General features: G+C 62.4%; 1 protein-coding gene across 3 annotated transcripts; it reads right to left on the minus strand.

Moving 5' to 3' along the window:
* Nucleotides 1-58: 58 nt before the first annotated feature.
* MAPK8IP1 (mitogen-activated protein kinase 8 interacting protein 1) lies at nucleotides 59-24,061 on the minus strand. 3 transcript variants are annotated; one of them, XM_075426555.1, is made up of 12 exons: nucleotides 23,948-24,061; nucleotides 16,621-16,726; nucleotides 9,536-9,760; nucleotides 6,289-6,370; nucleotides 5,193-6,068; nucleotides 4,493-4,568; nucleotides 3,899-4,071; nucleotides 3,498-3,607; nucleotides 3,018-3,137; nucleotides 2,225-2,295; nucleotides 1,814-1,912; nucleotides 59-1,083 (listed from the first exon to the last, which is right to left on the minus strand). In XM_075426555.1, the coding sequence occupies exons 1-12, from the start codon at nucleotides 24,031-24,033 to the stop codon at nucleotides 1,011-1,013; spliced, it is 2,097 nt and encodes a 698-aa protein (XP_075282670.1). In that variant the 5' UTR covers nucleotides 24,034-24,061; the 3' UTR covers nucleotides 59-1,010. The 3 variants fall into 3 exon arrangements, with proteins under 3 accessions (XP_075282670.1, XP_075282671.1, XP_075282669.1); XM_075426556.1 differs by lacking the exon at nucleotides 23,948-24,061 and adding an exon at nucleotides 22,726-22,749; XM_075426554.1 differs by lacking the exon at nucleotides 23,948-24,061 and adding an exon at nucleotides 18,766-19,000.
* Between the last annotated feature and the right edge of the window lie 652 nt (nucleotides 24,062-24,713).

Below are 24,713 nucleotides of genomic sequence, written 5' to 3' on the forward strand. Positions count from 1 at the left end.
GATCCAGGGCCCAAACCCTCTGTGGTGGGACACAAACAGCACAGCAGCCCTGCTCCATGAACCATCATATTTAATAGTTGTTGCCATCGCAGCAGATCCAGCTGAAGCACAGAGACCACTGGCTGCAGGCACCGGGAGAGCTCATCTACCTCCGCAGTGCTTTGCAGGGCTCCCTGCAGGCTTTAGCCCTTGCCTGCCCCACGGCTGGCAGGCACCCAGCCCAGCGAGGGGCTGAGCCCCGCTGCCCGGGGTGCCCCAGCCCTGCCCCTGCCACCCGCAGCTGGGGAGAGGGGCAGAGGAAGCCTCCCCTCCTGAGGGTGCAGTTACTGCAGGGGGGATGCGGGGGGTCTCCCGTCTCTCCCCAGGGCACGGATACAAGAGGGGAGGGACGGGGGTAGAGGCCGGGGTGAGCTGCCGCAGCTCATCCTGGCGCTGGCTCTGGCAGAGGAGCTGCTGGGGCTCCCTCTGTCATTGCCGCCCGGCAGCCTTGGCCCCAGGGCCTGGCAGGGAGGCAATGTCTGCCCTGGGCAAGCCCATCTCCCAGGCTGGAGCCAGCATGTGGGTCTTGTTTGCTGTAGCTGCTGTGTCTTCATACTGCGAGAGTCCGACTCTGCCACTGCATTAAAAGTCACCCCAGAGGGATGTGACAGGAAGCTGGGCCATGGTCACAAGGAGGAGATGCCGTCACCCCAGCCTGCAGCAGGAAAGGGCTCAGGCACGCTGCTGCCCACCCTTCCACCACTCACAGACGGGGAACCCAGCAAGTGCTTCTCCAATAGAATAAACTAAGAGTATTTTGTACAATAAACACAACTTGTCCAGCCCTCCCCCCTCCCGTCCCCCCCAGCCCGAGGAAGGGGAGTCACGAAAAGAGGCGGCACTCCGTGCCCCGGGGAGCCCTGCCCAGGGCCCTCTCCTCCTCCAGGCTCAAAGCAGCTCTTGTCCATGCACGACACGGGGAAGGGGCGAGACTGCAGCCCTGGCTGTGCAGGAGGTGCCTGTGCCAGCCCCTACTCCAGGTAGATGTCCTCCGTGGGGCATGTGTACTCCACATACTCCTTGTAGAATTGCTGAAAAGCCCTCCTGCAACACAGCACCGGGCAAAGCTGAGCAGCGTCCTCCCTGCCAGACATTTACAGAGCCCCGCTTCCCTTCTCGCCCTTCCTCCCTGCCCTGCTGCCAGTCCGACCCTTCCACGCCCCAGCCCCTCCGGCGTTAGCACCCAGAGCTGCCACCAGAGCCGCAGGGTCTCCAGCCCCGGCACCGATCCCCTGCACAGTGCACGACTTTCAGCCCTCTGCCTGTGAAGCTCTGCACCGGGACTTGTTCCAGTGCTGTCAGGAACAGGCTGCCCGTAGCCCTGTCAGCTCTGGCTCTCGCCCCAAGCCTCTCACTGGAGGGAATCATAGAATCTTAGGTTGGAGAAGACCTCGAAGATTATCAAGTCCAACCATCCACCCAACGCCACCATGCCTACTAAACCATATCCCGAAGTGCCACATCCATGTGTTCTTTGAACACCTCCAGGGACGGTGACTCCACCACCTCCCTGGGCAGCCTGTTCCGATGTCTGACCACTCTTTCAGTAAAGAAATTTTTCCTAATATCCAATCTAAACTTCCCCTGGCACAACTTGAGGCCATTGCCTCTTGTCCTATGGCTAGTTAGTTTGGAGAAGAGACAGCCAGAAGAGGTGCCAGCCTGGGGTCAGGTCCAAGCCCCACATGTATGGGGAGATGGCAGGGGTCAGCCTGGCTGCCTCCTTCTTCCTGCCCTTCGGGAGCAAGCACCACTCTGCCCAGACAGGACTCACCCTACGGACTCTGCCAGTGGCTTCGTGGATTCCTCCGAGACAAAGACATGACAGGCAAATCTGTGGTCAGCAGGGTGCTTGGTGATGAACCCAAAATATCTGAAGGCGGAGAGAGTGGGTGAGACTGGACTGGCAGACAAGCAAGCACAGGTATCCCAGCACCCCCTTGGGCACAGGTGTTTGGGATCTGCACCACCCCTCTCCCCAAAACCCCAGTGGCCACCAGCTCCCACAGCCCATGCCCACAGCTGGGATGTAATTCCCACCCCCAAGGCTGCAGCGCAGGCCTTTCAGGGGAAGAGGAGCCCTTCCCGGCCCCAGCCATGCCACCCCCAGGGAGGAGGAAGGCAGCGAAGCCTCTGTGCCAAGCTGTTGGCATTGAGAGCCACCTCGCGACTCCTTACTACTCACTTGTTGTTCTTTGGATGGTACCCACAAAAGGAAATGTTCTTCAGCTGGAAAAAATGGCTACACTTGTTTACCTGAGGGAGACAGAAAGAGGAACCGTCCAAGCCTTCCTCCCCACCGACAGAGGGGAGATAGAAGGTGAATGGATAACTTAGAACTAAAGAGGTCATTCAAGCCTGTGTGTTCAAAAGTCCCAGCCAGAAATGAGAACTTATTTATGCCAGTTTAAAGAGCAGTCAAACTGATGGCATCCTCTTGATACAGGCACGACTCATAGAAACCCCAGCCCAGCTCCCTACCACGGCACCCATGGCTATGAACTGCTCCCACCCCCAGCTGTGGGGGAGGTCTCCCGAAGGCTTGCTGCAAAGCCCCCGCTTGCTTCTGCTCAGCATCTCGCTGTGCTTCGCTAGGCTACTTATGCAGAAGACTAATCAGCAGCCTGCCATAGCCAGCTAAAGAGATTACGGGGAAAATCTGGAGGACACCACTCAAAATAGTAGCAGAACGGTTTAGGAGCAGCTGACAGATTGCCAGTGCGGCTCAGCTCACAGCATCCCAGCGCAGCGACGTGCTTGGCAGCTGCGAGGGCATCAGCCGGTGGTACGGCCCAAAGCTGGGATCCTGTGAGGCACGGGGGACCCTGATGGTGGGCCTACAACCCCGCTGATGGTGTTTCTCACACCCTTAGATGGGTGGAGATCCTCCATTTTCATACGCAAAGATGACCTGCAGCAGAGGGGGCACGAGCCAGCTGCTGGGGAAGGGACGAGAGGCGCGGGGAGCGGAGCACTACCTTGCTGTGCTCCTTGGAGTCATCGACTTTCACGGCTATCTTGACCCCACGCACGCTGATCTCCAGGACGCAGCTGGAGGGTGGGTTAAAGTGCACAGTGAGGCGGCGCGTGGTGGCAATCTGAGGCGGAAGACAGAAAGAGACAGAGCCCCGGCAGTCCTGAGCAGTGATGATGGCTCGCCCCTTCCCTTCCCTTCCCTTCCCTTCCCTTCCCTTCCCTTCCCTTCCCTTCCCTTCCCTTCCCTTCCCTTCCCTTCCCTTCCCTTCCCTTCCCTTCCCTTCCCTTCCCTTCCCTTCCCTTCCCTTCCCTTCCCTTCCCTTCCCTTCCCTTCCCTTCCCTTCCCTTCCCTTCCCTTCCCTTCCCTTCCCTTCCCTTCCCTTCCCTTCCCTTCCCTTCCCTTCCCTTCCCTTCCCTTCCCCACTGCCCCGCTGCCAGGAGAAGTGGGCGCTCCTGCTCCCAGGGACGGGGTGGCAGACTACCTTCTGCATGGCTGCACAGAGCACGTCGTTGCCCTTGTGATAGGGAACCTGCACCGAGCCGAGGAACTTCACCCGAAACTGGTCCACCCAGTCGCTGTTCTTGGCCAGAGCTGGAAGAGAGAGCATGTGGCAGGGATCATCTTCGATGATGAGGAACGTGGGCTTAGATCCACCTTCCCTTTCCATATTCCCACTCTTGCATGTTTCCCTGCCCAGGGAAGGCGACACGCAGCGCTAGGTACCAGCTCCCAGCATCGCACCAGAAGCTGCCCATCACTCCCTGCCAGGTGCCTGGCTTGGTCCTCCCTCCCTCCCCCTGCTCAGTACCAGGCTCTGCTCAGCAGAGAGGAGGTGGACACAAGATGGGGGACATCAGCAGGCTGCGTGCAGAGGCTTGGTACCTGTTACGTGGTCTGGGTCCTTGGTGACTTCGATAGCATAGTAGGCAGGGAAAATGCCCCGGTCGCCCGTCCGCATGTTGTATGCTTCGTACCAATAATCTTCTGCCTGCACCTCCACCAGCAAGGGATCATCCACCTCCAGCTCCAGCTCATCCGCGTGGCGAGGCACAAACCTGTGCAGGGAGGCACTAGCACCTGGCCGGCCAGCAACGCTGGTGGCCTTCCCACCGGCACGCTGCTGGTGCGGGAGGCAGTGCAAAGCCCCCCGCTGGCCCTGGCGAGGGTATTTAGCCACAGGGACCCAAGATGCTGAATAAAGCATCTGAGCCGGTTTAGGCTCAAAAGGCGGCAGTGCCCTAGCACCTGAGGAAAGGGTATCCCCTATTGCACCACCCATGCTGCTCCCCAGAGGTCCCAGCAGCCTGGGCAGATGTTGGTCCTGGGCAAGGCACGAGCTACGGGCAGTGGTTTGGTCCCTAGGACTTCCCAAAAGCTGGAAAAACCGTGGCTCGGGCTGGCCCCACTGTGGTGGGAGAGCAGCTCCGGTTTCCCCCTGCGAGAGGCTCAGGGCACCACTCATGCCTGCAAGCTCACCGAAAGACGGCGCGGTGGGTCTGCTCCTGCTCCTCCCCGTTGATCACGCAGGAGAACAACCCGAAGGACTCAGCACCTGGGGATGAAGGCAGAGGGGAGCGTCTCAGCGTTGAGGAGTCAGCACCTCAGCCGAGGGAAGGACTCGGCCCAGGCAGGATGCCAGGGCTCCTGGGGGATGGCTCAGCCGAGATGAAGCCACATGATGCCACCGGAGAGGAAGGCAAAGCTAGAGCCGGCGGGGACCACAACATCCCTGCGTCGACCCTCACAGCAGTGACAGCCAATGTCCCCAGTGCTGTAGGACCGGCCCCAGCGCAGGAAGCCCTGCCTGCTGGGGCATGCCACCAGCCCCGGTGCTCCTCTGGGCTTGGGGAGCAGGGTGGCACTCCAGGAGGGATATGCTGTCTCCCTGCGAGACCACTCAGCCCCTCCCTCACACGGCCATACCTCGGGCTAGCCAAACAAACAGCCTGAAACACCTCCGGCCATCCCCGCCTGCAGCTTGCAAGGCCTTTCCAAGCCCCTCCACGCCTCTCCAGCCACCAGGCACAAAGCCAGAGGCTGCAGCAAGCAGAGCTGGGGCTCATGTCTGCTGGTGGCTTTCCAGCTCCTAAGCATGCCCTCAGCCTCGCACCAGGCACAGGCAGAGCTGCCCGGGCCGGCAGCCACCAGCCCACCTGCCCCAGTGCCCAGCACTCACTGGAGGAGCGCGCACGGCCGCTCATGAAGACGTTGAGGAACTTCTTGGAGAAGTGGATGTCCGCCTCAGGGGTGGAGTCCTCAGAGAGGCAGACTGAGTCGCGCTTCAGCGCGTCCTCCTCATACTCCTCGCCGATGGCTGATTCATAGGGTGAGGAGACGCAGTTGTCGTAGACGGTGGCCGAGTCGCTCTCGTCACTGTAGCCCGAGTAGCACTGCTTGAGGCTGACCAGCTCCAGCTGCACGTTCTCATCCACCACCAGCGTGTACTTGACCGAGTCGTAGGAGAGGGCGCTGGTGTCCGAACTCACCGAGGCTCTCTGAAGGTTGTGCCCTGGCCGTGAGCCACCACTCCCACCGATGCAGGAGGCCCTGGGCAGGTTCGTCTTGTCGGGGGAGGACATGTAGTCCAGCACCTCGTCCTCCTCGCTGATGGAGGGGTTGGTTTTCCCCGCCAGGGCCGAATAGCCAGAGGTGTCGATGTCGGAGCTGATGGACATGCGGTTCTCGCTGGACTGAGACAGGAACGGCTTGTCACTCTCCAGGGGGTCCGAGTTCTTCTGCACAGGTGTCAGGTAGATCTCCTCTGTGGCCTCCAGCCTCACGTCCGTCTGGTAGCGGATGCGGTCCCGGTGGGCCTCGGGGCCCCTCGTTGTCACCACCACCACGCTAGCGCCGTGCGGTGGGGGCCGGCTGGTGGCCTGGTGCTTCTCGGGTGGCCGGGACGAGGCGATGCACGTGGGTGCCATCTGGGTGGCCGCTGTGCGCCGGCACGGGCTCTCCGTGGACGTGCCCCGGTCTTTGGTGGAGGTTGTGCTGTTTTGGTGATTGACCTCATCACTCAGGCAAACGTGGTCGTGGGGAGGGGTCTGCTCACCTGGGGTGGGAGGACAGCAGCATTGACAGCCCCGCAGAGGGTGATGCTCCCTGCCAGGGAAGGTGGCCAGGGATGCCACCCAGACTGAAGATGGACATGCACCCTGCATCCATGTGGGATGCTTTCCCCAAAGTCCTGCTCTGGCAGCACTTGCCCCAGACTCCCAAGAGCCACGAAAGGGTGCAAGGAGCTGCCCCTGGCCAAGAGCCCCAGAACTCACCCGTTTTCAGGGGAGAGGATGACCGGGACACCCGCTCCTGCCAACTGTGCTTTTTCCCCAGAGAGTTGTTATTCAGAGTGTCCTGAGGAGAAGACAAAGCTGCCTTGTAGCCCGAACAGTAAACAGTGCGTGGCGCAGCAGCAGCAGCACCCATCCCTCCCCGGGGCCGCAGCGCCCTGCTTGGCTCCCCCCTCACCAGGGCACGCAGTGCTCGGGGGGACCCCCCACCAGCCCCACATCTCGCCACGCCGCTGCTGCGAGAGCGACCAAAGCAGAGTGGGCAAGGAGCCAGCCAGGAGGCAGACGGCCTGGCCTGGATGGAGGCACTCCTTCATGTCGGGGAGATGGATGGTCCAGCCCACAGCTGGATGGTCCCAAGGCAAAAATTCAAGACCTGAGCCCGCCTGGAGCCCAGCCTGGGCTGGGCAGGCATGCTTTGCTCCCATCCTTCAGGCCCTGCCTGCCTTCAAACCACCCAACATTTTTAAAAGAGAGAAGTTCCAAGGGCCAGGGATCATACTGCTGCCCAGCTGGGAGCCAGCAACTGGACAGACCGGTATCTGCTACTGGAGTCAGCCATATTGGGTGTATGTAGGGGTATACATACGCACACACACATATATGTATGGATACATATCTATACATGCACACACTTTTTTTTATATGTATATATAAAGTCCACTAGCAGACATCGATCCTGATCAGCTGGAGAGGCGAGTCAGGATCGGGCTGCCGGTGCTGCCTATGCTCAGGTGAGATTCCTTGGGTGCCGTGCCCTGCCTGCCCAGCCCTGGCCGGCCGGCCATGTGTGTGCACACGCGTGTGTGTGCACAGGCAATGCATGCTCAGCCTCACTGAGAGACCCGGGAGAGGGAGCCACAGTGCTCTCATGTCTGCAGAGCTGGGAGAGGAGCCCTCCCCAGTCCCAAAGGCCACTGGAACCCCTCTAACAAGGGTGCTCCTGCAGACGGAGGACAAGTCCTCCCTGCCCATCTCCACAAGGGTGTTTCTCCCCGAGCTGCAGCAGTGGCATTTTCCACGCTGCTGGTTTTTGCTCAAGTACTCAGCCCCGCTGGGACTCCCTGGATTTCCTCACGGCCTTATCACCACTCTGCAACTATTACCAGCAGCGTAGGAGCTGCCCTGTCCTTGCTTTGCTTCCCCACCAACACAAAGCAAGCCTTTGCCCTGAATCTCCACCGAGTCGCACGCTGCTGAACCGCGGCTGCCAGATCCCTGCCTCCATGCAGGAAGGGGAGAGACCCCCGCCACGGGGCGCTGGTGACCTCCCGGCGCGGCGTCTGTGAGCCTCTCCTGTGCCAAGGCAAATAACAGCGTGTCCCCGCTTGCCTTTCCCAGGGACACGACGGGCCGGGACGCGGGCCAGGCAAGCTGCTGCAGCGACGGCCCCTGCGTGCAAAGCGCCACGGGGCCAGCTCACGAGCCAGCCTGGCTGCCTGGACCAGGACAGCAGGCAGCAACGCAGCAGGCAGAGCCCACCCGTTGTGCAGGGCCAGGGCACCCCAGGGTCTGGAACACCCAGCCAGAGCGGAGGGGCACTCACTAGGTCTCAGAGGGTGAACCCAGGCAGTCCCGGTGGGGTCTGGCAGAGGTGTGGGCAGATCTCCCAGGCCGATCCCCATGGGATGCCCCCCTGCACCCTGTCCTCCCCTTGAGGCACCACATGCGGGCAGAGGTACCTGCCTGCCTTCGGCCAGAGCCAGGCATCCAGAACAGGCACCCCAAGCACCTTACAGCCAGCCTGCCTCCGGCACTTCTCCTCCTTCTTGCTAGATGCCACCCTCCCCGGCCCACCGTGCCCCAGCCCTGTGCCCCCACTCCTGCTGGCTCCGGGCTCTCCGGGCTTGCCAGCTGTGGCAAAGCCCCCATCTCCCATTCCCCACGTCCTCAGCTCTGGCCATGCCTCTGGTCCCACAGCCTCCAGCATCCCCCTGCGAGAGGACCATCAGCTCCACCTCCCCAGTCCTCTGTCTATGCACCCCCTTCCCTCCCAAAACCCCTCTCCGCAGGCCCGCTGCCACCCCTGGACACTGGTTGGGAGTGGCTGCCCGGAAGGGGGACCCTGTTGTCCCCCATCCCTCCAGCTGGACACGGCTGCCACGTGCCACTTGCTCCTCCGGGTCCCCGCACAGGGTGGGACGAGGCTGCCGCTGTCCCCTTGTCCATTATGCTCGGTGGGGCTCCCACGCCTCCCCAGCCCTGCTGCCTTTGTCCCCGGTGCCAGCTGCCCCACAGGCGCCCATGCTGGCTCCGTGCCTTCCTCCTCCTCCTCCTCCTCCTCCCACCCGTGGCCTCAGGCAGAGAGCTGGCATCAGCTGCCAGCGCTGGGCTGGTGACACCCAGCTCCGACTACTCCCCATCTGTCACCCATGGGGACACCTGCCTCTCGCTCCACGCTCCTCGGCTGAACGTCACCGTGACAAAAATCCTCCTACTTGGCAGAAGGCGCGGCTGGAGGGTGGCAAAAATAGCCCCGCGCATCGTGCATCTTGCATGAGGTTTGCAGAGAGATGGGGCAAAGGGACCCCGGCCGCGGCTCAGAGGGTCACCGTGCCGGGCACCGAAACACCGCCCGCCCCGGGGAAGACAACCACCCCATGGTTGCGTGGGGCGGGCAGTCTCGAGGGAAACTGTCCAAAACCTCGTGCAAAACCTGAGCGCAGGTGAGACAACAGAAACCCCCTCACCCTCCCGGCCACCATTTTGGGCGTTGCCGTTCCATCTCAGATTTGGCACGGGGTGCTGACCTTAACGCCGCTTTCCCCGAGCGCCACTGCCTGGGAGCGGAGGCCGCCGAGTGCCCCCGGGCCGCTGGGCACGGGGCACCTGGTGTCACCGTCCTGCCCCGGGGCTGGAGCCCAGCCAGCTGCCGGCCAGTGGTGCTGGCCCCTGGCTCACCAGCCCCGCGGCACGGTGCCCCGTCCCGCAACGCCTCGTCCATGCGTCTGTTGCTCTCCATCCCCGCCGGACCCCTTCTCTGCCCCCACCTCGCCCCTTCAGGGCCCGCGGGCTTTGCTGGGGCCACAGCTCGCTCCCGCCATGCCGACGTCCCTTCCCGCCCGGTTGTCCCCCGCCATGTCTCGGCAGTGGAGATGCAAGGAGGACAAGGACCCTCGGGGAAGGGGCAGTGGAGCCTCTCCCCGCCATCCCTTCATCCCTCCACCCCTCCGCGGTGGGGGCATCCCTCCTCCTCCTCCTCGCCCCCTGGCACCCCCCCGCCCCTCACCTGGCTGCGAGGAACCTGCGGGAAGAGGTTGAGCGTCGTGGGTCGCTTCGGCCTGTAGACATCGGTGGTGGTCCCCCCGCCCGGGGGCTCCTTCTGCCGCGGCTCGGGGGCCGCCTGCTCCTCGGCCGGCCCGTCCCCCGCCGCGTCGATGAGGTCGAGCTGGAGCATCTCGGCCTGCAGCCGCCCGGCCTCCCCGCCGCCCGCCGCCGCCCGGCTCACGCGGCCCTGCCGGGATTAGCGGCCGCGATCAGGCCACCGGCGGGGCGGGGAGGGGGAAGGGGGGGCTCCCCGCCTCCCGCCGGGGCCCGGCGCCGGTGCAGCCGCGTCGGCACCCGGCGGCCTCTTCCTTTTAAAGGGGCAGAGGTGGCATTCCCGCGCCCCTCCCCGCCGCCCCTGCTCCCTGCCCCGGGCGGCGGGACCCCCGCCGCCCCCCCCCCTCCCCCCCCCCCCCCCCCCTCCCCCCCCCTCCCCCCCCCCGTAGGCGCGCGTAACCGCCACGTTCACCACGCAGCACACAAACATGCGCGCCCGGGCTGCATCTCGGCATCACAAGGTCATTTTTTGCACAGCGGGAACCAGCGTTCAGCGGAGCAGCCTCCCCAGGGACCTGGCGGAGTCCCCGTCGCTGGGGGTTTTCGAGACACAGCTGGACAGGGTGCGGGATGACCTCACCTCGGCTCCCTTTCACAGAATCACAGAATAACAGAACGGTAGGGGTTGGAAGGGACCTCTGTGGGTCACCCAGTCCAACCCACTGCCGAAGCAGGGTCACCTACAGCAGGCTGCACAGGACCTTGTCCAGGCCGGTCTTGAATATCTCCAGAGAAGGAGACTCCACCACCTCCCTGGGCAGCCTGTTCCAGTGTTCCATCACCCTCAGAGGGAAGAAGTTCTTCCTCATGTTCAGATGGAACTTCCTGTGCTTCAGTTTGTGCCCGTTGCCCCTTGTCCTGTTGCTGGGCACCACTGAAAAGAGCTTGGCCCCATCTTCCTGACACCCACCCTTAAGATATTCATAGGCATTTATAAGATCCCCTCTCAGCCTTCTCTTCTTCAGGCTAAACAAGCCCAGCTCCCTCAGCCTCTCCTCGTAGGAGAGATGCTCCTGTCCCCTCACTATCCTCGTAGCCCTCTGCTGGACTCTCCACTCTCTCTTTCGCATGAAAGTTTGGGCCAGGTGATCTTTCAAGGTCCCTTCCAAGCTGGGCTGTGCTATGACTCTTCCTCCCAAAGCAGATTGCGCACTTTCTTGGTTCCTGTCCTGGCAACTGGGACGTGTACAAGCACGCAATGATTTTGGTGGGAGGTTTGGTCCAACCCCTGCCCAGAGCGGGACACTCGGGGCATTGCCCATTACATGTGAATATCCTCATGGATGGAGAACCCATCGCTGCGTCGGGCACTGTTGCCAGTGCTGCACGACTCTCCTCAGGCCTTGCTCTCCGTATGGGGTTGAGATTTTCTCTGCACAGCCCTGAGAGGAGTCAGGCTCTTTCTTCCCCATCAGGCTCCCCATGAGGCAGCCGGGGACAGCAGTTACACCCGCCTCGGCCCCCTCATCTTCAACAAGCCTCTTCTCATGCGCCCTGCATTTGCACATACCGGGACCTGCAGCCATGCAGAAGGGATGCCCAACAAGCTGGGAGCCTTGCCTAGCTCTCTAGTCACCCGCTGCTGGTGGCTGTGCTCCAGCAGGGGACAGCCCCACTCTTTCCCCTCATGCCCCCCACCCTTGGGGCAGGGTGGCCACCGTGGCCCATGAGCCCTGTGAGGAGCAGATGGCCTGTCGTACCAGCCAGGCTGGTTCCCAGCACTGAGCCACCGCACTCCTTGCGGCTGCGCTGCTGGGCGAAGGGACGCCGATGTCCCCGTGCCGCTGCAGGTGTTTAAAGGTCAGCGGCTCCCTTCCCAAGCCGCCGTCCTTGCAGTAGCCGGAGCGTGCACATGCACGGGTTGCCGCAGCCAGCAATAACGGCTGTCACTTGGCATCGGCGAGCTGCATTCCCTGTGTTCTCAGCTGTTTGTGGTGACTGGAAAACTCGTCACTGGGCAGAGGTGGAGAAGGGCGTTTTTTTTGCAGCTGACGCTACCCGTGTCTCCGGCTGCACAGAGGATGCCCCTCGAGCAGCTCTGGCAGCCGCTCCAAGAGCTCTTGGTGCCACCAGCTCCTAAACTGTCAGATTAAAGCCAGCAGAGACAGGGCTCTGCCTGCTGAGGGCACAGTACGAACCCTCTCGAGGGGCCATTTCGCCCCAGTGTCCCTGCTGCCATCCTGGCAGGTACCAGGTGAGCACCTGGAGGAGCACTGCCACCAAAACCCGTCCTCTTGAGGCGTTAAACATTTAACTCCCTTGTTTTTAATGTTAGCCAGCTTGCAACAAGATCTGTGTTTCTGTGGCATCAGTTGCCTGTGGCAAGTCACATGGATTTTAATCAGCAAACCAAGGCACAGGAAAAGAACTGGGGGGAAATGCCAGCTACATAGATTACCCCCAGCCACGGTAGGTGTATCTGAGTCAGCTGGTGACGGTCAACCTAGACTGCGAAAGGTGCTGCCTCAGTCATCCTGTAGCTGTAGCAATCCCTCAGAAAACTCACAGAGGAGGGAGAGTCCCAGCAGGATGCAGAAAAGCAAAGCAGTACCTGTTTTGAAGAGAAGCACGCCCTAGGAGGGATGCACCGCTCCAGGCTCAATAGCTAGGAGGAAACCACAGCCACTGCAGGTACTTACTAAGGGCCTGCAGCACAACAAAGTGATTTTGACACCACACGGCACACCTCAGCATCTGCGCGGGACCTGCGGTGATCTGCGAAGCAAGGGCAGGGACTAGAGGTTGAGAAGCCTTTCTAACTGGACGGACACTGCCCCACCAGAACAGGCTGCCTCAGGAGAGCTCGAGGAACAAGTTCATGAGACCTAAGCCCAGCCTGAGAGAGAACAGGGAGCATGGGAGAGCAGCACCAGCGCCTGAATCCCGCGTCGGGATGTACACAAGATGCAGACCTGGACGCTGATGCAGTCACGGGGAGGCTCACTCCTCCACTACAGATCTGCCCCTGGGACGTCCGCGACGCCGGTGTGCTCCTGCTGCTGACACCCCCACCTGCATGGTGCCGTCCCACCGGCAAGAAGTCCCAGGGTCCCGCAACCGGTCTCTGACGGTCCTGATGCTGTGCTCCGTGGGACCGGAGCAGCACGAGCCCTGCTGCAATTGGGAGGTGCTGGGAGCACCCCTTGGACTGCCGGTCTGGCCAGGGGAACCGGCTGCGTGGTTTATGAGCACGGGGAAGCAAGTGGGACTTGCCAAGCAGAGAGACAACTGCATCCCCTCTCCCTCCCGCCTGGCTGTGACCGCTTTGCTCCCAGCTTCAAAGTGCCAGGAGAAGCTTCTCTGTCCCCGGCCCAGCGCAGCCACAGCTGGCAATGGATCACAGAGGCAGCTTCACGGGACAGCCTTCAAAACACCGCCCGGAGCAAGCAGCCACTTTGCTGCTGCACCGTCTGCTCCCAGCCCATGCAGCTGGCTCCACAGCAGGCTGGCCGGCTCACGGCCGCTGCTTCCCCCTTTGCAGTGGGTCCCGCTGGCCGGGTCAGTGATGGTGAACATCAAGAGGAAGCCTGGCATCTCCAGCACGCTTATTATGCTGGAAAATCAAAGTGGTTTGTTGTTTTTCTCCACATATCCGTATCTTCATGGCTGATTCAGGCCTTTTCATGCAGACCACGAAGGCTCAGCACAGCCCTACGTTGGCTTTTTTCCTTCGGGCACCTGTTCTCAAGCTCACAGGTATTTCCAGGAAGGGTATTTCATATTTTTTTCATTCCTGCATTAACCATTTTCTGCGGCTCCTGGAATACAGATGAGGCACGGAGCCTTTATCAACTGCAGCCTGGTTGTTGATGGGATCCATCTTGCTGAAACCAGGGATCGTCACCCTGGATTTCCAAGCCACAAACCGAGGCCAAACCTGAAGCAAAGGTCTGGTGCTTCTGCTGTAGCCGTCCCTCTCCATGCACCCGACGGCTGCCATTTGCGAGGCGGGGGTGGCATCCCTCGCCCCGGCAGCCCCTGCTCCTCCTCAGCCATTCAACTGCCCTGAGGCAGCTCTGCTCCTCTGCTGAGCCCTCTCCTCAGCCCGCCCCTAGCTTTGCTCCCGGGTTTCATTTGCCCGCGACTTCTTGTGGAAATTATGAGGTTTTCAGCCATGTTTGGTAATATTCCTCATCCTTCGTACGTAGTCTCCCGTCCACGAGGTGCAGTGCTTATTGGTGGACAGAGTTCCCTCTTGCACAAACATCAATCTACGCCTCCTTGCCATTTCTGTGTCTCTAAGCCACTATTTCTGGAAAGATGCTAAAATAGCCCACGATGAAGTCATCTTTGTTTTTCCAGGACTAAAAAAAAACCCCAAGCCCCACCTCTGTTTGGGTGCTGACCTCCTCAACGGCCTCCTGTTCCTGCCACCGTGTGTTTCTGCCCGCCGAGCGGCTCTGCCCAGACCCCTGCCTCACTGAGGTCACCGGCTGTCCCCATCCACTAGCCACCTTCCCGGCCCTCCAGCAGGGTCTGTTCCCTCGCTCTGTCCCGGTGTCCTCCTGCTCACCGCTGGGGCAGGTACTGTGCCTGCCCATCTCTCGCTTGCCTCCGGGTCGGGAAGCTCGGAGCGGCTGGATGCACCCAGCCCCGTGTCTCACCGCACTCCCCAGCGCCTGTGTTTCCCCCTTCCCCATCGCCCTCTGCTCCGGTGCGATCCGGAGAGCCAGCAGGTCGCTCTCGCCCCGCATCCCTCGCTCCATCACCGGGCTTTCACCGGTGGCCGGGACCAACCCTCCATCCTACGCACCATGAGTGCTCTGCGGCACCGGGAGCCGGCTGCGGGCAGGGCATCAGCGCGGGGCCCCTCCGGCCCCGGTGTCAGGCTGGCTTGTCGAGCCAGCCGTCCCCACGTGATGCAGTTAGCTCGCTGATGCCGGCCACGGGTCATCACTGATCTGCCGGCCCCCGCGCCGCACGCAGACCCAGCTAAGCCGCTCCCTCTGGGCCTGGCTGCTTCCGCCACGCAGATCCTGCAACCCCGTCGCCCTGAGCTCGCTCTGGACGGCAATAGGGTTTGAAAGCTCCCTGGCTCTCGCCTTTGATGTTGGGGATTGAAAAGCTGCTCTCTCCGCCATTGCTGTCACCGCTCCCAGTTCTGCTCCTCAGGCAATCCTCTGTGTCCCATATATAAATCACTTGGACATATTTGTAGTAGGCATTTTTTCTGAGCGTGGTCGGCTTCCTCCTTTGCTGTGTTTATGAATAGCTCATTGCTTCCCGGGGCAGCCTCGCACCCCTCTCCCACCCCAGCAGCCTCTCAGCGCAGCCGGGCGTTTGTGCAAAGCAGCTCCGAGCAGCCCCTGGGGAAGGCACAGGGCTCACTGCTGGAGACCAAGCAAACCCTCTGTCGAGGGTCAGGTCTTTGCATCGCAGTGCAGGGACGCAGAAACCCCTCAGTAAACTCTTTTAAATGGGCAAAACTGTCCATTTGTCCTCACCCTCAAGGAAAGGCTGCGGCAGTTGTGTTGCAAGCCCCCCCCGCCCCTTACCCTTCCTGCCAAACCTCAGCTAACGGTTGTCACTCCATAAAGAAAATAAACTCCTGCCCTAAGAGCCCGGTGGTGCTACTGGCAGCGGAGAACTGGGATGGCTAACGGGAAGCATCCAGCAATGCGCCCACAGCCCCAGCCTGCCTCACCTATTGCAGGCAGGAGGATCTTCCCGAGGTCCTGCCCTCGCTGTGGCCGTGCCCTCACCGACACCCAGCACCGGGTTTGCCGCTGGTTTTGCCTCCAGCGTTATCCGTCCTTCCTTTGGCACACACAGCCCATGAGCCCAGGCGCTCCCTGGCTATAACATCCCGGAATGGGATGAGGCTGTGGTTGGAGCAGAGACGTGGAGCGGCAGGCCCACCTCTGGGAGCAGCCAAATTTCTGCTGGGAAGCACCTGAATTAGAAGAGGGAGCATGGCAGGACACCTTCACCTGCCAGCAGGAGGTCTGTCTGTACCCTCCTGCCTGCAACGAGGGATTCCCAACAACACAAATTCACTTTCTAATTTTAAATCTGCGACAAATTCTTCTGCCTTTCGCCTCCTCGCTGGGTCTCTATCAGTTTTGCAGGGGAAATATTTCTCCTGAGGGACGAAATGATTCTCAAACCATTGTTTGCTCCTCCAGCATTTGCAGCCCTTTAGCATGAAACACATTGGCAAAATGCAGAATCCCTGCATATTTCCAAATCCAGTCCAAATTCTCAGTTGTCCACATTTTTGCCCCCATGGCCTCCCCAGGCAGTTCAAATAGTGGTGCAAACCCCATCAGGGTCTGCACAGCATGCCCCAGGGTGCTTAAGGTGGATGGGAGACCCGCCCGCAGCATCTGCACAGGCTTCACAGCTCCCATTTTCATTTCACCTGCTGCCTGCTGGGGTCAGAGCCACCTCCTCCATCCCTGTTTCACCAGCCTCCAGGACTCCCGCGTCCCACACGCCTGAGGACAGCTCTTGCTACAGGCAGCTAGCAAGCCAGAAGGAACGCCTCGGGTGAGCAGAGGAGAGCTCTCACCATGCCAGCCCAGCCGCACCTCCACGTCCTGGGATGCCCATGGGGCAGGAGGCACAGCCCGTGCAGGACCTTTGGTGCCACCTCCCATGTGTCCTTACTTCCCGAGGATGGTCATCGGGTGCCAGAGGCTCGCTGGCCATCCCGCTCAAATGGGGGCCATACTCCCAGTCACACCCAAACCCTTAGGCTCATCCCTGAGGAACGAACTCAAACCCCTCCAGCACAGTGGGAACCAAAAGGCTTTGAGATGCTTTTTAGTCCCCTGGATTTGGCTGGCTCAGCAGGGGTCTGTGCTGTGCCGCAGTGAGGATAGGGCACTGCCGAGTGGAGGTGATTGGGGTCGTGGCAATGGGCACCTCGAGGAAGCATCGCTGGCCTGGCAACCTGGTCATCCCGCACGGGAGCTGATGGTCCCACCAGCCCCACCGGCACGCTCTGCCCGTCCCCATCCCCATCCCTGTCCCCATCGCCATCGTGCCTACCCGGGTGGCCAGGCTCTCCTTGCAGTGCAGGCTGATTCCACACTCGTCGGTGATCTCGGAGAGGTCTTCATCCTCAAACTCCTCGAGGCTGATGTCATGGGTGAGCCTGGTGGGAGGGGAGAAGGGGTGGTCACCCACGGCGGGCAGGAGGGTGCAGGGTGGCGTGCTGCCAGCGGACAGGGAGCAGCACCGCCCGTCCCGGGAGAGGCTCTCCTGGTCTTTACTGGGAAGGAACACCAGGAAGGAAGGGGGCTCCTTCCAGCGGGAATGGGTCTGTCCCCACCAAATGGCTGGGCTTGGCATGGTCCGTGGCTGTGGGGAGACAGGAGGAGCACGTCCCTAACCAGCCCCTGCCTGACTGAAGGCAGCAGAGATGTGCAGGCTGAGAGAGCATGGAACAGACAGCACAGCCAGCCCTGTCCCAGGAGGTTCAGCTCCCACCATCCCAGGGACGCTCTGGGGTTGTCCCAGCTGGACACTGACACCCAGCGGGGTGAAGTCCAGGACTCAAGGGAGGTGAAAGGCTGGGGACCCTGGCAGGGCACAGCTGGAGGATGGACCCGCTGGGGTGGGTGACCACATCAAGACCCACAGACAACGCAAGCACCGCAAACCCACCGGCCACGGCATGACCAGCCCTCGAGCCGCAGCCGGGACGGATGTCCCAGCCCAGCTGCCTGCAGTAAGAGAGGGCAGCGATGTCCCGTTGTGCCAGATTCACTCCCCGGGGTGACAGCGGGCTTCCCTGTGGCCATTGGTGCTGCCAAGCCCACCTGCATGGCTGCAGGGGTCCCTCAGGGCTACCAGCCCTGCAGGCCTGTTGCACCTCTTCATGAAGTTTACTGAGATCTCCTTTTAGCGGCTGGCAACCCGCTGAGAGCAGGCTCCTTGCATGCTTGCTTGCGTCCCCGGGGGGACAGCGAGGTGCTTTGGCTTCTGTTCATTAAAACATTTCTCTGTGGTGGTACCGCAATGCTCCTCTCGCTTATTCATTACCACGGGGGTAAATAAAAGAGCCCAGCCCAGAGGTCCTCTGCCAACTAACTCAGCCCCCGAGTTCTGTCTGCAGTGGCCGTGGGTGCCGCTTTGCATGCTGCCAGCTCCACTTGCTCCCAGCTTGTTGGGCTGGGACATGCTCAAGTGAAAGCACCATGCCGAGCCCAGCACCCCTCTCCAGCTTGGCCCTCACTGTTGGGGAGGGAAGGAGAAGGGGTTTTTGTGACCTGCAGAGCTCCCACCCTCGCTTTAAGCATCATCGCACAACTTGGGGCTCCCCACCCTGCAGTGGCACCAAGTCTGTGCCATGGTGGGGCAACACCTCCCTTGTCCCGGCCCCCGGAGAGGGGAAGAAGCAGGAGAAGACCATGGGGGAAGCAGCATCTCCCCTCCATGTTTCCAAGGACCCTGCCAGCGGTGGGTTCCTGGGGTGAAGGTGGCCAGGAATGGCTGTACCCATGGGGGCAGCCCCTGCGAGATGCACCAGGGGGGCAGGGACACAGCCTTCAGCACAGGGCGGGGTGTCCAGACCCCCCCCGCCACCCATCTCCTGCTGCTGCCCACGGGAGGGAGGGAACGTGGAGCAGGAGGCTCATGATGAGCCTTCAAAGCACAAATCGATTTCTTCTCCAGTTACGCGGGTGGCCAGGGTGGGACGCCATCAGCTGCTAATGCTCAGGGCCTCGCCCGCCATGGCGTGGGAGCACAACGGGTGCCACAGGGTGCTGACGAGAGGCACAAGGCTGCCGAGGGGCTGGCAGGGGCTCGTCAGCTCCGTGGGAGAAGCTGGGGTGCAGGGCAGTGCCACCAGCTCCGGGATGGGGATTGCTCTGGGATGGGGACAGCCAGCCCTGCCCGTGCTCTCGGGGATGGGGACACGCTGCGCAGGTGTCCAGCACCGGCCCTGCCTGCAGGTGATGGAGCGTGGCACGATGCAGCCGGCTGCCTTTGCCGCTCCGGCGCCCGGCTGCCATGCAGCTCCCTGCACAGCCAGGAAAACTTTGGGCTCCACTGGGTGCTGAGTCTGCTCCTGTCCTGTGACCGTCGCTCGCGGAGAAGGGTGATGTGCCCAGGGGCGAGGGGCTGACCCTCGTCCCCCTGCCCACCCGTGGGACACCCCCCCACCCCGAGGCCCGGCCGGTCCCCTACCATTTCTCCCACTGATCTTCCAGCCAGCTCTCCTCCTCGGTGCTCGACTCCATTTTCAAGGGCAGATGCATTGAGGAGGACCCCCCTTCCCTGGGGGACACGCTCCCACCCCAAAAAAGACCCCAAGGTGTGGGGCAAGGCGGAGTGAGGGAGATGACGGCTGAGCCCCAGGCGCCCACTGCCCCTCTGCCTGCCCCGGCGCAGTCTGTGGCTGCCGGCGCTGCTGTCTCCTCACTGCGCAACCTGGGGAAGCTCATTAAAAATAGATGGAATCAGCTGTCCTGGAGGGGAAAAAAAATAATAAAAAAAAAGTAACCTCCCCAGCTGAGCCCGTGCCAAGTCCCTGCACTCTGCCGGGGATGCTGACTGCCTCCGCCTGCCAGCCAGCCAGCCCGGCTCCTGGTCCCGCTCCAGCGCCCGCTCCCCAGCACTCGCAGCGGGCACGGGAAGCTGCTTACCCTGGCACGGCCGCCCACGCCACCTCGCCTCCTCCTCCTCCTCCTCCTGCCCTTGCACCATGGCTGGCCAAGGCAGGGACGAGGGGCTATGCCCTGCCACGGCCACGAGACCCCTTCCTGCAGGAGACATTTGTCCGGCTTCTTGCCAGGCAGCGCGGGGCCAGCTCGCTGACGCAAAGGCCGGAGCATTCCCAGCACGGCCGGGCTGGTGGCGTGGCCGGCCGCGTTCCCCGAGCTGAGGGATAATCCTTCATCACCCCCACGCCTCTCGGAGCCGCTCACTGCCCTCCAGCGTGCCACAGACCCTCAGCCCCCATGCAGCCGTTCACCCCTCGCCCCATCGGGATGGAGCCAAAGCAGCTCTGGGAAAGAGGCGCCCATCCCGAGATGGGGACAGGGCATCCCCCTCCCCGCCAGCTGCATGCACCCTGCTCTGCAGCACTGCCCTCCTGCCCCGAGGCCAGCACCCACCCCAGGGGCTCTCCTTCGCCCCCCCAGCCCAGGGGCTGCGAGTGATGGGTACATCTCTCACCACCCTGACCGGCACTGCCGGCTCCTCGGGACCGGGCTTCGCCCCTGGCCGGGTTACAGTGGGCAATGTTCGCAGAAGTCTGGCTCACCGCGTGGCCTGGAGCACTCTGCTGAGCTAACCTGTTGCTGGTTCTCCCCCCACCACTGCCATGCCACCGGCGAATGTCACTCGTGACGCTGTGTTCATTGTCTCTCAGGTTCCCGATAACGGTATCCAAGGCTCCATCTTCCCTATCAGCTCTGCCTGGAGGCACCTCGTCGGCTCAAACCTCCTCGCTTAATGCGATGAATAAAGAAATCTCCATCTCAGTATTACTCCCGCCCTCTTCTCTCACACGGATGCTTCACGACTTCCTAGGAGATACAAGGAAGGCTCTCCGTTATCCCCCCCTCTCTATGCTGGAAACACCTCTGTCTTTCTCTCTTGCTTCTCAAAAGGGCTAAAAATACCAGCAAAATGAAACAGCTCTGACTCCCCTCCACTCCATCATTGTCGGCTGAGGTCTGAGCAGGACCTTCACGGCTATTTCGGCCAGCTTCCCCCCCAGCGGCAGCGGCGGGGGCATGGGTGCGTGCAGGCGGGCACCACGGCACCACAGGTAGGCAGGAAGTTGCCCCCCGGCTGCGGGGGTGGGCGAGCCCCGCGTCTGCAGAGACTGCGGGTGCTCCCCTGAGGGACGCGCCGAGGGGCACCGGTGGCTGGCAGCCCTGCTGACTGCACAAGAACTGGTAAACTCGGGACACCCGGGAATGGCGAGCGAGGGAGCACACGCGGGTGCGTCGGCGGAGGCAGCCATTCCCTGCCTGCAGCAGGAGCAGCTTGATCGCAGTCCTAAATCAAGCCTGGCTGCTCCCTTGACTCCAACCCCTGCCAGGGAAACGGGCACTTGCAGCACGGCCTTGCCAGCCCGCTGCCACTGCGCAAGATTTCCTACACCGGGGCCTGGCCAGGGCAACACAGCACCATGGAGCTGGGGGCTCCAACAAGACCGGCTGCCCGGCCCACACTCCGATACTTGGCTCCCAGGCATTGCTGTGTGGAAGTCCTGTAACCAGCATCAGCGGGAAAAATAGTACTACCCTACGTCTGGCTGGCCCTGGGATTTTTCTTCCATCACAAGAGCCACAGAGACTCTTTCATCTAAACCAAGAAGCAGGCACCTCCCTCTCTCTCCATCAGAAGCAGACAGCCCTTTCGTCTCCCCTCGCAGGAAGGCAGGCAGCCCCTCTCCGACGCCCAGCTCATTGCCTCCACATAGGCTTCTCCGACGGCTCCAGATGAGCACATCAGACACATAAAACAACGCACAGTGCTAGGATTGATTTTTGCCTCAGCCTGAGGGTGCTTCTTTGAACTTCCCAAGGAGATGGAGCGGTCTCTTTCCCCGGAGACCCCCTCCCCTCCTGAGGCACTGGCAGCGGTACGGGAAAGGGCTGTGATTTCCCACAGGGCTCCCCAAGAAGCTGGGTAGCTCCCCCTCTCTCCTGACCCACGCAAGTAACACCCTAAGGGTTTCCTTCCGTAGGAGCCTGCCTGCCCCAGCAGCTAGGTCCATGCTCTTTGCTTTTGTGAAGAAAACCAGAAGGAGATAGCGGAGATCAGTCACCAAATGGCCAGGTCCCAGCCACACTCTTTGGGGCAGCAGGGTAGGCAGCTGGCAGGGTGAGCGCTGTGGTGCCCTGCACCCAGCTGCACCCAAGTTGTGCCAGACCTCCCTGCCCCTCTTTTGCTGGGCAGAGGGATCCCCAGCCCCAGAGAGGCCCCAGAGAGCCCCTGACAGGAAAACTCAGCCCAAAGCACTGGCAAAACTTCTTGGCAGGGTGAGGGGCTGCGACACGATGTCGCAGGGAAAGGTGCCAAGGAGCCCCAACAGGGCTTCTGGAGGCTGAAGGCAACGGGGAGCCTGGGTGAGAACTTTTTTATTGCTGGCTCCTCAAGTGCTGTCACCCTTGTCATGGTGACCAGCCGCCTCTGGACGTGCTCCTGGCTAAAGGAGGGCTCACCTGACTATCCTTCTCCTCCCACCTCTTCTCAGACACCACCAAACCACAACCAGCAATGGGGACCTGCCAGATCACCATCCAGGGCCTCTTCAGAGCTTCAGACCCCAGCCCAGGGGGCCTCTTCCTGGCCAGGACCAAATCCTCTCTTGATTCAAGCCGCCCGATAACCCAACGCTTGGGCTGCTGTATTGCCACTCAGCGAGCTGGAAGCGCGGGTGCACGTACCAGAGGGCAGAAAAGCTGAAACACCTCGTCCCGCAAGCAGCGAGCTGGGGCAGAGGGAGGGCTTGCTCAGGACCTCGCCGCCCGGCGCAGGCTGATCCCTTACCCTGAGCCATGCTCATCATCGCTGGCTCCAGTTCGGCCTCAGGGAATGGCCCCTCGCTGAGCCCCTGCCGTGGGGACGCAGCGCCTGGGACAGGCACACCCCAAGCTGTGCCACGTAACCCAGCTCACAGAAGTTTCACGAGCAGGGCTCCCTCCTCACACGCTGCTCCCCACCAAAACATCACCTCTGGTCTGCCAGACCCTGCCCCAGGCTCAGAGACATCACCGACATCTCCTTTCACTTCACGCCTCACACCCCCAGCTCAGTGCCTGAAGAAGATCTCATGCTCCTGCCCCAACTCTTCCGCTCTCTACCCGTCTGCATGGCCACCCCCACGGATGCCAACTCTTCCCCAGGGCAGGCTGCCAGGGCACCAAGCTCCCTTTCCGAAGACCTGAGGCGCAGTGAGCAGCAGCACCTCCTCCTCCCTCTCGGGGCATTGCTGTTTGCTGGGGAGCAGGAGGGTGCCCAGGGGACAGCCACTGCATCTGGGACAGCATCGGGTGGCGAGCCCGACCCTCTCACGGGCCCGGAGCAGCTTGGCAGCTCAGACTCCGGCCCTGGCTTGGTGGCCAAGCCCCTTCTCCACGGTGGACGTTTCCAGAGGCAGCATCGGATCGCTCGATTCGCAGGGCTTACCCAGCCATGTTGCAGCAGCTCCCAGCAGCTCTCGCAGGCGGTGCTGCAATAGGAGGCGGCTGCCGAAGCCCCGGAGCCACCGGCAAAGCGGCTGCGGGAGCAGAGGAGCCCCTCGGGGGTGAACTGCCTGAAGACCACCACCGCTCGACTGCGCCTGCCAGCTCCCTCGCAGACCGCCGAGCCTCAGGGGCTGGGCCCTGCCAGAGGCAGGCACGAGCTCAGCCGTGGCCCCAAGCGCGGACCAGCCCCTCCTCTGCCTCCCCAAAATTTTATCACACAAAGCAGGCGGCGCTGATCCCCGCTCCTCAGCCAGCTCCCCCGCAGCACCCCTGGGTGCCAGAGGCAAGCGGAGATCAGTGGCTGACGACGGCACGGCGGCCAGAAGCAGCAAGCCTCCCCTGGATGGCAAGCGAACGGCAACGGGCACGGCCCCCACGGGCAGTGGCAGAGCTCCCCTGCCCACCCAGCGAATCCCTGTCCCAGAGCTGCCCTCGGGAGGTACCGGAGGCTCCGAAGCCCCAGGCCCCCGCAGGTCAGCACCTCCGGCCACCCCTGGCCTGGCCATTCCGTGCCATCGGAAGTCCCTGTGCCCAGCCTCCCTGGGTTTCGGAGGAGAGCCAGCCCCCCGCCTCCCAAATCAATGAAGGCGCTGGGTATCGCCGAGAGGATCACTCCTGGCACCCTCCTGCCGTCCCACTCGGGGTTCCTGTTTCGCAGGGGTGGGAAGGAAGCGGGAGCACCGGGGATTTCTAGGAAAGGGCTAGAAAACAGCTTTCCTAGGGGTGGGGAAGGAGATGAAGCTTTTTTTTTTCCGTGAGGAAGAGGTGTTTGAAGAGGAGATGAGACAGGTAAGGAGGCCTGGGGGTCTGGAGGGGGACATGGAGCCAAGCAGCGGGTTGACGGGAGCTGGGATGGTGTATGGGCTTGGGGGGGGGGGGGGGGGGGGGGGGCTGAAGCAACATATGGGGTGGGCGGGCTGCAGCAGTGATGGGGGGGGCTGGAGTGATGCGTAGGGTGCGGGTTCAGCGGTGCCTGGGGTCGGGGGGCCGCAGGGATGGGTGAGGGGTGGGGGGCCGGAGGGATGCGTGGGGCGGGGGTCGCAGGGATGCAGAAGCGCTGGACGAGGCGGGGCGGCTGCAGCAGATGGGGAGCGCTGGCCGGGGTAGGGGCAACCCCGCGTTGATACCGGCGGGGGGGGAGGGGGCTGTGAAGCGGCCCGTACCTGAAATTGGGGGGCGAGGCGAGGTGCAGCCCCAGGAAGGGGGAGGAGGCGGGCGGGGATGCGGCTCCTTTCTCTCGCTCCGCCATTCCGTGGCTCTCTCCATGCAGGCGGAGGGCGGGCGGGAGGGAGGGAGGCAGGGAAGGAGGGATAGAGGGAGGGGGATGCTGTCGGTGCCGGCGGGGAGGGCCATACCTGCTGCCGGGGAGGGGGGGGCACACACCAGGGGGCGCAGCCCGGGGGCTCCATCCCGCGGCCCCCCTCGGCAGCTGCAGGACAGATGCGGCCGCAGGTGGAGGCAGCGGCCCCAGGACCCCCGGTGCGGGGGGTGGCCGGGGTCTCCTGCCCGGGGCTGGGCAGGCAGAGGGGCTGGGCACACAGGGTCACTCCCAAGGGTCTCCTCCGCGGGGGGGGGGGGCACGTCTGGAGGCAGCAGGAGCAGCCACAGCCGGGCTGCGCTGTCCCACCCAGGGGAGGGTCGCAGCGCAGATGGCAACAGGTCTGGCAGCCCCAGCCCAAAGCCCGGCCCCAGCGAAGGTCCCAAGCGCAGCCAGGGGAATTAAAAAAGCGGCTTATACGCATGTTCCACAGGCATGAGGGGGGGAAAATGCATCTCGAGGTTGCAGGTCTCTCCCCGGAACGGGCAGACCCCCTCTCGCATCCAGCTGCGTCCCAGGGAGCATCTGATCTCAGGTGAAGGTGCTTCGCTGCCACCCTTCCCTGCCAGCCCCAGCAGCAGGTTTCTCTCCTCCCCCCACTTTGCAGGCTC

Source organism: Opisthocomus hoazin, chromosome 7 (assembly GCF_030867145.1).
Source record: "Opisthocomus hoazin isolate bOpiHoa1 chromosome 7, bOpiHoa1.hap1, whole genome shotgun sequence".
Classification (NCBI taxonomy): domain Eukaryota; kingdom Metazoa; phylum Chordata; class Aves; order Opisthocomiformes; family Opisthocomidae; genus Opisthocomus; species Opisthocomus hoazin.

Excerpts from the sequence above, each read along its gene's own strand:
- MAPK8IP1 (XM_075426555.1), bottom strand. The coding sequence starts at position 24,033 with ATGGCGGAGCGAGAGAAAGGAGCCGCATCCCCGCCCGCCTCCTCCCCC. Across the intron at positions 16,727-23,947 it reads GCCTCGCCCCCCAATTTCAG|GCTCACCCATGACATCAGCC; the intron begins GTACGGGCCGCT and ends CCCTCCCACCAG. Across the intron at positions 4,072-4,492 it reads ACCCACCGCGCCGTCTTTCG|GTTTGTGCCTCGCCACGCGG; the intron begins GTGAGCTTGCAG and ends CTCCCTGCACAG.